At 42.0% G+C, this 12,257-nt stretch overlaps 2 protein-coding genes across 2 annotated transcripts; both read left to right on the forward strand.

Moving 5' to 3' along the window:
• Positions 1–888: 888 nt before the first annotated feature.
• On the forward strand, positions 889–4,807 carry LOC123103994 (uncharacterized). The gene is made up of 3 exons (XM_044525703.1): positions 889–1,132; positions 3,401–3,751; positions 3,906–4,807. Exons 2-3 carry the CDS (start codon positions 3,404–3,406, stop codon positions 4,539–4,541), a joined length of 984 nt encoding a protein of 327 aa, XP_044381638.1. The 5' UTR covers positions 889–1,132; positions 3,401–3,403; the 3' UTR covers positions 4,542–4,807.
• Positions 1,148–3,385, forward strand: LOC123103993 (protein ALP1-like). Its single transcript, XM_044525702.1, has 3 exons — positions 1,148–2,277; positions 2,367–2,592; positions 2,677–3,385. Exons 1-3 carry the CDS (start codon positions 1,753–1,755, stop codon positions 3,126–3,128), a joined length of 1,203 nt encoding a protein of 400 aa, XP_044381637.1. The 5' UTR covers positions 1,148–1,752; the 3' UTR covers positions 3,129–3,385.
• Positions 4,808–12,257: the final 7,450 nt, after the last annotated feature.

A 12,257-nucleotide genomic window follows, 5' to 3' on the forward strand; every position in this document is an offset into this window, starting at 1 on the left:
TTATATTTATACAAAAATTCTATTAATTATATCTCTGAAGAGAAAACCTCTGATTAAGAATTCCAACTATCTTATTATATAGAATTGCAACACATGACTACTATAAAATGATAAAGAAAAATCACTCCGCCTCGCTGTCGTTGACGCCGGTGTGCTCGAGGGAGCATTCTCGATCTTCTTCAAGTTATCATGTGTCTTGTTCATTTATATTTTTACTCTTGCACTCTTATGAGCAGTACGTAGAGTATGAGTGCAATGCATGCTTTTTGTCCTGTTCAAGAATTCATCCGATTAACCAGTTAACTTGTCGATTAATCCCTACTCGTAGGGTCACCGAGTAGCCGATAAATTGATAAATCATCCGATTAATTGATTAAATGGCTAATTAACTTGTTGATTAGCCTATTAATCCCCTACTCGCCAGCCAATCGAGTAGTTACCAGTTAACGATTTCCTCAACAATGTTTTTTTGCATGGGACACCTAATTTGTGTAGTCGACTTAACCAACATATGCTAGTATGACCATGCGGCTATCTTAATCAGTTTTTTGGTCATTTCATTTTAACGAGTGTAAGTCGACTAGAAGAGTATCCACTTAATACATGCATGTTACATCTTTTATTAATGCACATATGAACATGCATAAGATGATGAGGCACATGATTTAATCCATGTTGGCCTCTGCGCATGCATGGAAATTTAGCAAAAGGGGGTTCTAGGGGCTGTTTGGATGGTGACCAACACTAGCCTTACCAAAAAATTGGTCACGCCCATGATATTTGGCTAGCGTTTGGTCTGGTATCATTTTTGGCTCGCCATCGTCGACTTGAGCGCGCCCGCGTACCGTTTTCGCCAACTCGCGGGCGAAACAGCGGCACGGAAATCAGCCGCCAAAATATTGGCTGCCAAATCTGGCGCGAGCCAGCCACCGTGATATAAAAGGCACGATTGATTTTTCCCCACCTGTTCGCCACTTTCCCCATCTCTCTTCTTATCTCCACGCACAGAAGCGCTCTCGATCCAATCACCGGGCGGCCGCGTTCTGCGTCGGTGCCAGCTTCTCCGGCGGCCGGCGACCGGCGACGCTGCTCCACCTCTCGCCCTCCTCTCCCAGTCAAGCTACGCTCCAAGGTCAGCCACTGAAATCCCCATCCAACACTACTCTGATCCCCTTTTCTATGGTCTGATTTGTGAGCTCAAATCCCCATCATCCCCTTATGGATGTATGTATTGTACGGAGGTACTACTTGCTAGATCTGAGAATTGCTTGCTGAATCCTCTTCCCTGTTTGCTGGAAGTAAAATTGGAATGGGACTCCCGTGCATGTTGTTGGTTTGCTGCAAGTAAAAACATATGAGACTCTCATCCATATTCTTTGTTTTTTTTGTGGGTGATCCATGTTCTTTATTTGACGCAAGTCAAATCACATGAGAATAATGATGTTAATTAGTTAATTAACCTGGTATGGTTCTGAAAGTAGTATGGTCTGTTCTTCCCTTTTTGTGCCATATGTATGGTCTCTATTTTTAGAACATTAAGGTGGATTTTTTGAAGTTGGATATACATAGTTAACTACTGAGACATGCTTCGATTTTTTGTCCATCAAGGTGTATTTTTTTTACAAGTTGTGCATCCTTGGTACTGGTTAGAAGCAGGTTTGCTTTCTAACATGTATCTTTTAGCAAGTAATCATTTGTAATAATGTACCAAGTTAGCTCATTCATATTTTTGTACATTTCATATTGACCCAGATGGACATGGATCAACAAAGATATTATTATTACAACATGTTGAAGCGGAGAACTCTCTGTGTTATTGTTCTACTCTTGGCCCTCTGGTATAGAAGCAGAGATGGTAGAAAATTTAGAGGTAAAGGCAGGAAGTATGGTCCATTAGTTCAGAGAGACATCTACAAAACTAATGTACTAATTAGGCTCTTTGACACATCGGATGCAACATGCATCAAGCAATTAAGGATGACTCGAGCTGTATTTTACAAGCTATGTAACAGGCTTAGGCAGAAGGAGTTGTTAAGTGACACATTTCATGTTTCGGTAGAGGAACAAGTTGCAATGTTCCTATACATGGTCGGTCAGCATCACACAAATTCATCTGTTGGATTTTGGTTCTGGCGATCTAGTGAAACAGTGAGCAGATATTTCAATATTGTCCTGCGTGCGATGGGGGAGTTAGCACGTGATCTAATTTATATTAGATTGACGGACACACACACAAAAATCACTAGCAGCCCGAACAGATTCTACCCGTACTTTGAGGTAATCCTTAGACCATAGATTTTTTTACTGATTATACAAGATCGGCCTAGCCCAAGCTTGACATGAACTTCCCTTTTTCATATTCGTAGGGATGCATAGGGGCACTAGATGGCACTCATGTTAAGGCTTGTGTTCCTGCTCACATGGTGGACAAATTTAGGGGCCGCAAGTCATATCCCTCCCAAAATGTGCTAGCAGTTGTTGACTTCGACCTTCGGTTCACATATGTTCTAGCTGGTTGGGAGGGCTCTGCCCATGATTCTCTTGTGCTAAAAGATGCCCTCTCACGTCCAACAGGTCTGAAAATACCCGAAGGTACATATACAACTTAACATACATGTTTGTCATTGTGGCGTTCCAACTTGACCTCAGCTCACCATTAGTGCAACATGGTTGTAGGGAAATTTTTCTTGGCTGATGCCGGGTATGCTGCAAGGCCGGGGATATTGCCTCCTTATCGTGGTGTGCGTTACCACCTAAATGAATTTGCTGGACCCCATGAACCAACTACTGAAAAAGAATTATTCAACCACCGTCATTCATCACTTAGGACCACAGTTGAACGAGCATTTGGGGCTCTTAAGAGTCGCTTCAAGATTCTTACTCAGAGGCCCTTCATACCTTTAAAATCTCAGATTAAGGTGGTAGTTGCTTGTTGTGCTTTGCACAATTGGATATTAGAAAATGGTCCAGATGAATATGTTGTGGATGAGGCGACATGGTATGCCAACCTCCCAAGGAGTAGTGGATGGGTTCGTGATGAAGAGGCTGACATACGTGAGTGGGCTGCCAAGCGTGATTTATTAGCTCAACAGATGTGGGCAGATAGAGAGAGTGCAAGTGACAATTGAAGGATGTAGTGTTTTGATTTTGAAGCTACAGATGTCGAAGCTTGTAGTGTATCTTTGATGTATTTTCATGTGAGGGAACAATTGAAGGATGTAGTGTTTTGATTTTGATGAATTTATGCAACTTATTTTATCATTGTAAGATTGTCTGACTTATTTTAGTATGTAAGCTTCAAGTGTTGCTGAAGATGGGTGTTTGTATGCTGGTCGGGACTATGCTTCTAGTGCATTTGTTTAATCACTTTAAATGGTTTGTGTTGGTGACCTATCTGCAGGTCATGGGGAAGCAAAAGCTCACTATAAAGACCGAGGAGGAGTCAAATCCTCGTGAGAAGTACATAACCTGGACTGACGAGGCGACAAGGTTTATGCTTGATTGGTACATTGAGCTTCGTAAGGACAAACCTGCAACTTTCAAGTTCAAGAAACAGCACCACTTGCACTGTGCTGATGCTTTGAATGGCAAGTTTTCTCTTGGTGTCACTCAAACCCAAGTGGACCGACACTACCGGTCATGCAAGGAGAAGTGGGGCTGGGTGCGTCGCGCCATGGCCAATAGTGGCAACGGCTTTGACAGGATTAATTTCACATTCACACTTTCTGAGTCAGAAAAACAAAACCTAAGTGTAAGTTTGTATTACTGTGTTCTCTTGCTTCTATCATAGTCTAATATGAAAATAGGTGGATAGGCTGCTATTGTCCATATATGTGCTTCCTATTCATTGTCCTTTATTGTGATTGCTTAGTATTTTACCATCTTTTTCTTTACCTTATGTGCAGAAAACTGCAGTCAATTATCTTACTAGACCCATCAGGTTTTTTAATCAATTGCAAGAGTTATTCTCTGACCAGTCCCATGCTGATGGCTCGCTTGCAACTGACCAAACCACTGTCAATGTGGATGATGATAGTGATGACAGCGAGGAAGTGAGGGAACTTGAGGCCAATCTAATTCCAGTTGACAGTGATGAAGCTGACTCTGACACTATTAATCGTCATAGTCCTAAAGTTGACTTGGAAGGCAATTCTTTAAACAAGAAGCGCAAGCACGTGTCATCTTCACCTTCCAAGAAGCCAACTAAGGGGAAAGCAAACAAGAAGGGCAAGATATCTAATGATGATATGGCAGCCAGTATCAAGAAGCTAGCTGACTCTCTTGCATCTCCTATTGTTTCTGTGCAACCAATGCCACCTACAGATCCATATGCAAACCTTTGGAAGCGGATAAATGCCCTTACCATACCAGCTAAGGATAAACTTGAGATTGTAGCATATCTATCCAAGCCAGATCAAGATATCTTTCGTAGTTACCTCAACTATGCTGATGAAACAATTCTTGGACAGTGGATCCTTAGCTTCTTCGAGCCTCGGTTTCAAGAAGATGGTGGCAATGGTGGATCTGCAACTGCTCACTGAATGGCCACATGACTAGATAGAGATTGCGGCTTCCTTTTGTTTACCGCTAGGAGCATGGGTAACATACATCATGCATATTTTGTCTATATAGAGCAGGCTGGGTGCATCATATTTTGTTTATATGGAGCAGACTTGGTGCTAGTCTGACTAGTATGACTTACTTGGTCTGGTAAAGACTTGGTTACTATGTGAATTTTATTTAGCCTCCTTGATGATTAATCTGATGTATCGAACAATATGAGTTATCTAATGTATTAGTTGAACCATGTCATTGTCAATTTATGAAAATGCATGCTTACAGTTTGTCTCTCTGTGTGTTTCTAAATTGAAAATTTGTATTAATGTCATGTGATATATGTGAGGTAGTGTCTGATGCTGATCACTTTTTGGCTGGCATGCATTTTGGAACCAAACCAAACACAGTCCAATCAAGGTTGCCAAATATTTGGCTTCAAACCAAACGCTGGCCAATGGTTTTGCCAAAAAGTTGGCAAGTGCTATAGGCTACAAACCAAACAGCCATAACCTGCCAATTTTTTGGTCTTGCCTTCAAGTTAGCGATGCCAATAATTTGGTAGGGCTAGATGGGGCACAATCCAAACATACCCCTAATATCAGAACCATCCCCTATGTTATCTTGTTTGATATGTTTGATGAGGTGCAATATCTTTTATTTTAGTATGGGTCACATGCATATATTCTAACCATCAGTGGACAGTACATGTGTGTTGCATAGAGCCTCTACACTCTAGATATGTAGAATTATATTTTACTTAACCTACACACATTAATTTTCTTTTATGGGCATATTTTATTTAAGTGCGAATCGAGACAACTAGTATTTTCATTATCTCATGTCTACACGTTGGATTTCACTCAGCACGTTCTATATGCATTAGAGTATATTTATTTAATCATCTATATGAGAGATGTATATAACATTTGTACCCCCTGTTTGTATTACTATTGACGTGACATAGCATGCATGTCCACAATGTAACCAACTAGAGGCTTCAAATATAATTTGGCAAACACCTAATTTATACATTTTTTTGTGCACTAGATCAGGAGGTACATGCACAATTTACATGGTCTTGTTTTATGCAACTCAAACATGCAGCAAATGACGAGTGCATTTTTTTTGTAGGCACATATACATTTTATGATTTTATGTAGATAGTCATCTAGGGTTCGTGTATGTTTCATATTTGTTTTTCCCCAAGCTTTATCTTTGCGTCGCTCTCATCTACGATGGAAAGGAAAATATATCCTCCTTAGTTTGGGTCGCCATGATCAACCAAGGAGTGAAATTTATCCTCTTTGACATAATCGCACTTTGGCTCGTATCACGATGATCAACCAAGGCAAAGATGACAAGATGGAATTATATGTCGTATGCTCCTTGATTTGTATCATGATGATCCGCCAAGGAGTATTTTTGTTGCCCTTAAACATATTCGCACTTTGGCTTGTATCATGATGATCAGCCAAAGCAAAATGTCAAGATGCAGCTATATGAAGAATGCTCCTTGGTTTGTATCACAATGATCAACCAGGGACAAATTTTCCTCTCTTAAATATAAGTGCTCTTTGGCTCGTATCACAATGATCAGCCAATGCAAAATATTAAGATGAAGATATATGGAGAATACTCCTTGGCTTGTATCACAATGACCAACCAAGGGAAAATTTTACTCTCCTAAACATACACTAGCTAGTAGAAAACAGGACTTTGGTTAGAGTCTGCCAAGCCCATTAGTCCCGGTTCAGTCAAGAACCGGGACCCATGGGGGGCATACGTCCTGGTTCGTGCGCCCAGGGGCCCGGCCAGGCCTCGGGAGGCATTTGTCCCGGTTTATGTGGACCCATTTGTCCCGGTTCTAGGCATGAACCGGGACCAATGGGCCTCGCTCCTGGCCCACAACCATTGGTCTCGGTTCGTGCCTAGAACCGGGACAGAAGGGGGGCCTTTAGTCCCGGTTCCAATCACGAACCAGGACCAATGAGATGGCTATATATACCCCTCATCCGCGAGCAGAGCACTCCACACTGCTCTGTTTTTTCTGGCCGGCGAGGGGAGAGCTTTGTGGTGCTCTAACTCACCTCCTATGCACACGAGGTGTTCGATGAAATGCACGAGCCACACTAGTTAAGCTTTCTCCTCTCGAAGCTCGGCCTCCAAGCTCCATTTTCCCCGAGATTTGTCTAGGTTTAGCGGTCCGTCACGTCCCGTCTCCGTCTTCGCCGCCGTCGATCGCCCGCGCCGATCTCTTCGCCTGCACCACCGTGGTGAGCCTCTTGTTCTTATCTTCTTCTGAAAGAAAAAAAAATTCTTACTTTAGATAGATACTTGCCTAATTTTTTTACTTTTATTATTGCTTGTTATTATATAGTGCGATGGTTTTGGTATCCGCCCCCGTCGGCCCTCGTCCTGGCTATGATTCAGATGTGGTATATATTATATGTATAACTATTTGGTTCATTTATTGTTTATGACAATTATGCCCATCAAGTTGACATAGATTTTATTTATCTAGGAGGTAGTTGAACCGGAAATTCCAACCGACCCTATTGTCGAAAGGTTAAATTTAGTTGAGAAGAAAACAATTATTTGAAGGACAAAATAAAAAAATTGAGGAGGAGAAGATGATATTGGAGTTGCATGTTGCGGATGTCGTCGATGATCACAATATCAAGATGGATGCAATGCGGTTGAAGATTAGAAAGATTAGAAAATATGCCATTCATACCGAGGCCTGGTATCATTATGTCGTTGGATCAATTTTTACCTTGGCTGTGATTATGATCGCATTTGTTGTTACATTGAAAGGTTTTACATAGTTTCAATGTATGGTTTAACTAGATGCTTTGGAGAGCTATATGTTGTTCAATGAGAACTATGTATGTACTTTGGTTTTAATGTGATGATGAACTTCTATTAATTGGTCACTTATCTATCCATGTGAATCTGTGATGGTTTTTGACACACATAATTATATATAATGCACGCAGATGAACCGGCAATGGATGTACAGTGACGGACACACCTCCGAGTAAATTAAGGGCCTGCATAATTTTCTCGAAGTGGCTTGGGCAAACAAGCAGAATGATTTTATGTGTTGTCTATGCCCTAATTGTGGGAATACGAAGTCTTACTCTGACCGGAAAAATCTTTCACACCCACCTGCTTTATAAGGGTTTCATGCCACACTATAATGTTTGGATAAAGCACAGAGAAATAGGTGTTATGTTGGAAGACAGCGAAGAAGAAGAGGACGATGACAACTATGTGCCCCCTGAATACGGTGATGCTGCAACGGGGGAAGCTGCTGAAGATCAAGAGAAACCAGATGATGTGTCCGATGATGATGATCTTCGCCGGGTCATTGTTGATGCAAGGACACAATGCGAAAGTCAAAAGGAGAAGCTGAAGTTCGATCGCATGTTAGAGGATCACAAAAAAGGGTTGTACCCCAATTGCGAAGATGGCAACACAAAGCTCGGTACCGTACTGGAATTGCTGCAGTGGAAGGCAGAGAATGCTGTGTCTGACAAAGGATTTGAGAAGCTACTGAAAATATTGAAGAAGAAGCTTAAATGATAAGGAATTTCCTGACAGTACGTACGCAGCAAAGAAGGTTGTATGCCCTCTAGGATTGGAGGTGCAGAAGATACATGCATGCCCTAATGACTGCATCCTCTACCGTGATGCGTACGAGGATTTGAACGCATGCCCGGTATGTGGTCCATTGCGGTATAAGATCATACGAGATGACCTTGGTGATGTTGACGGTGAGCCCCCCGGGAAGAGGGTTCCTGCGAAGGTGATGTGGTATGCTCCTATAATACCACGGTTGAAACGTCTGTTCAGAAATGAAGAGCATGCCAAGTTGATGCGATGGCATAGAGAGGACCGTAAGAAAGACGGGAAGTTGAGAGCACCCACTGACGGGTCGCAATGGAGAAAAATTGAGAGAAAGTACTGGGCTGAGTTTGGAGGTGACCCAAGGAAAGTATGGTTTGGTTTAAGCATGGATGGCATTAATCCTTTCGGGGAGCAGAGCAACAATCACAACACCTGGCCTGTGACTCTATGTATGTATAACCTTCCTCCTTGGATGTGCATGAAGCAGAAGTTCATTATGATGTCAGTTCTCATCCAAGGCCCTAAGCAACCCGGCAACGACATTGATGTGTACCTAAGGACATTAGTCGAAGAACTTTTACAATTGTGGAATGGAAATGGTGTACGTGTGTGGGATGAGCACAAACAGGAGGAATTTAACCTGCACACGTTGCTGTTTGTAACCATCAACGATTGGCCCGCTCTCAGTAACCTTTCAGGACAAACAAACAAGGGATACCACGCATGCACGCACTGTTTAGCTAACACCGAAAGTATATACCTGGAAAAATGCAGGAAGAATGTGTACCTGGGCCATCGTCAATTTCTTTCAACCAACCATCAATGTCGAAAGAAAGGCAAACATTTCAAAGGCGAGGCAGATCACCGGAGGAAGCCCGCCATGCGTACCGGTGATCACGTACTTGCTATGGTCAATGATTTACACGTAATCTTTGGAAAGGGTCTCTGCGGACTATCTGTTCTGAATGACGCTGAGGGACGCGCACCCATGTGAAAGAAGAAATCTATATTTTGGGACCTACCCTACTGGAAAGAGCTAGAGGCCCGCTCTTCAATCGACGTGATGCACATGACGCAGAACCTTTGCATGAACCTGCTATGCTTCTTGGGCGTGTATGGGAAGACAAAAGATACACCGGAGGCATGGGAGGACCTGCAACGTTTGCACGAAAAAGGCGACATGTCTCCAAAGTAGTATGAAGGTCCTGTCAGCTACGCTCTTACCAAAGAAGAGAAGGAAATCTTCTTTGAATGCCTGCTCAGTATGAAGGTCCCGTCTGGCTTCTCGTCGAATATAAAGGGAATAATGAATATGCCAGAGAAAAAGTTCCATAACCTAAAGTCTCATGACTGTCACGTGATTATGATGCAACTGCTTCCGGTTGCATTGAGGGGGATTCTACCGAAAAACGTCTGATTAGCCATTGTGAAGTTATGTGCAATTCTCAATGCAATCTCTCAGAAGGTGATCGATCCAGAAATCATACCAAGGCTAAGGAGTGATGTGGCGCAATGTCTTGTCAGTTTCGAGCCGGTGTTCCCACCATCCTTCTTCAATATCATGACGCACGTCCTAGTTCATCTAGTCGACGAGATTGTCATTCTGGGCCCCATCTTTCTACACAATATGTTCCCCTATGAGAGGTTCATGGGAGTCCTAAAGAAATATGTCCGTAACCGTGCTAGGCCAGAAGGAAGCATCTCCATGGACCATCAAACAGAGGACGTCATTGGGTTTTGTGTTGACTTCATTCCTGGCCTTAAGAAGATAGGTCTCCCTAAATCACGGTATGAGGGGAGACTGGCTTGGAGGGGACTCAATAATATGCAGGGACGGGCATTCTTGGTCTCAAGCACACTACACAGTTCTACAGAACTCTACCTTGCTGACCTCGTATGTCGATGAACACAAGAATAGTCTGCGCTCGAAACACCCGGAGCAGTGTGACAGCTGGATTACATGTGAACACATCAGGACTTCCAGCAGTTGGTTGGAAACACGTCTCAGAGGTGACAACACTGTATGTGATGAGCTATACTCGTTGTCCAGGGGACCATCTTCGACTGTATTGACTTACAAAGGATACGAGATAAATGGGAATACATTTTACACGATTGCCCAATATCAAAAGAGCACCAACCAAAACAGCGGTGTCCACTTTGATGCAGCAACCAAGAGGGGAAAGGACACATATTATGGTTACATAGTGGACATATGGGAACTTGACTACGGACATGATTTTAAGGTCCCTTTGTTTAAGTGCAAATGGGTCAATCTGTCAGGAGGCGGGGTACAGGTAGACCCACAGTATGGAATGACAACAGTGGATCTGAACAATCTTGGGTATACTGACGAACCGTTTGTCCTAGCCAATGATGTGGCGTAGGTTTTCTATGTGAAGGACATGTCTACCAAACCGAGAAAAAGAAAAGATAAGGAAGCGAATACATCATACGATGAGCCAAAGCGCCACATAGTTCTTTCAGGAAAAAGAGACATCGTGGGAGTGGATGGCAAGACATACATGTCTGAAGATTATGAAAAGTTTTATGAAATTCCTCCCTTCAAAGTCAAGGATGACCCAAGCACCCTGTTAAACGATGAAGATTATCCATGGTTACGGCGCAATAAGAAAAGGAAACAAGTGAAGAAAAAGTGAAGACTTTCTCTCCACAACTATTATGATGATACCTTTGATCTAGAATATCCATGTAACAGACGAGTTTCCATATGAAACCATGATACTTCGAAAGAGATTGTCTGTTTTGTACACGAAGTGCATCCAGTTTTTGTCGTAACCCTCTCAACTTTTTAGCACATGCTATGTGGGTGAAATGATGATATCATGCCAACTTTCAACCTTGTCAGAGTTCATTTGTAGTGCTTTTCATTTTCAGGGTCGTATAGCTAAAAAATTAGTAAATGCATGAAAAAATAACAAATGAAGTCAGAAAGGGTTGAAAATTGATGGTGTGGCTTTGAATGGTTGAACACACAAAAAGTCTGGAGTTCAAATAAGTTCAAAAAATGAAATCCCGTTGTAACAGATGAGCTTTCGTCCGAAACCCTGATACATCGAAAGAGATTGTCCGTTTTGTACACGAAGTGCATCCAGTTTTTCCCGTAACCCTCTCAACTTTTTAGCACATGGTATGTGGGTGAAATGATGATACCATGCCAATTTTCAACCTCTTCAGAGTTCATCTGAAGTGCTTTCCAATTTCAAGGTCATTTAGCTCAAAGAATGAACTAATATAAAAAAGAATGATCTGGAATTTTTTTATGAAACTCTAATAGCAAAAATAATAAACTAAAAGAATGAACTAGAAAACTTTATGCAACTAAAATTATCAAAGTATTTTCTGTTCAAAACATTAAAAGCAAATAGAATTTTCATAAAATAAATAAAATAAAATAAAATAAATAAGTAGAAACAAAATAAATTTTAATAAATAAGTAGAAACAAAACAAAATAAAATAAAATAAACTTTAATAAATAAGTAGAAACAAAATAAAGTTAATAAGTAGAAACAAAATAAAACAAAATAAACTTTAATAAAATAAATAGAAATAGCAACAGCAAGTATTTTGCTGTAAGTAGAAACAAAATTAAAAAAATAAAGCAACAAAGAAAAAAACCTAGAAAAAATGCCACCTACTGGGTCACCACGGTGTGAATACGACTAGAAATTCACCCATGGGCCAGGATTCAGGCCCGCAGAAGGCCCAGTAGGCCCACAGGCAGATACAGTGTGTTTAGGCCCGTAAGCCTGCAGTTCAGGGGAGTTCAAAAGGGGAGGCAGAGCCGCGCTTATAAACCAGTGCGGAAGCCTCCCAGCTAGAGAGGTGGGACTAAAATTTTGGCCGCGGCGATAGCACCCCCTTTCGTCCCGGTTGGTGGCACCAACCGGGACCAATACCCACCTTAGGTCCCGATTGGTGGCACCAACCGGGACTAATGTCCACCTTTAGTCCCGGTTGGTGCCACCAACCGGGACCAAAGGTCTCTTCTTCCCGCCCTTTGGGCTGCTGAAAAAGAGACATTTGGTCCCGGTTGGTGGCACCAACC

Source organism: Triticum aestivum, chromosome 5A (genome assembly GCF_018294505.1).
Source record: "Triticum aestivum cultivar Chinese Spring chromosome 5A, IWGSC CS RefSeq v2.1, whole genome shotgun sequence".
In the NCBI taxonomy this organism is placed as follows: domain Eukaryota; kingdom Viridiplantae; phylum Streptophyta; class Magnoliopsida; order Poales; family Poaceae; genus Triticum; species Triticum aestivum.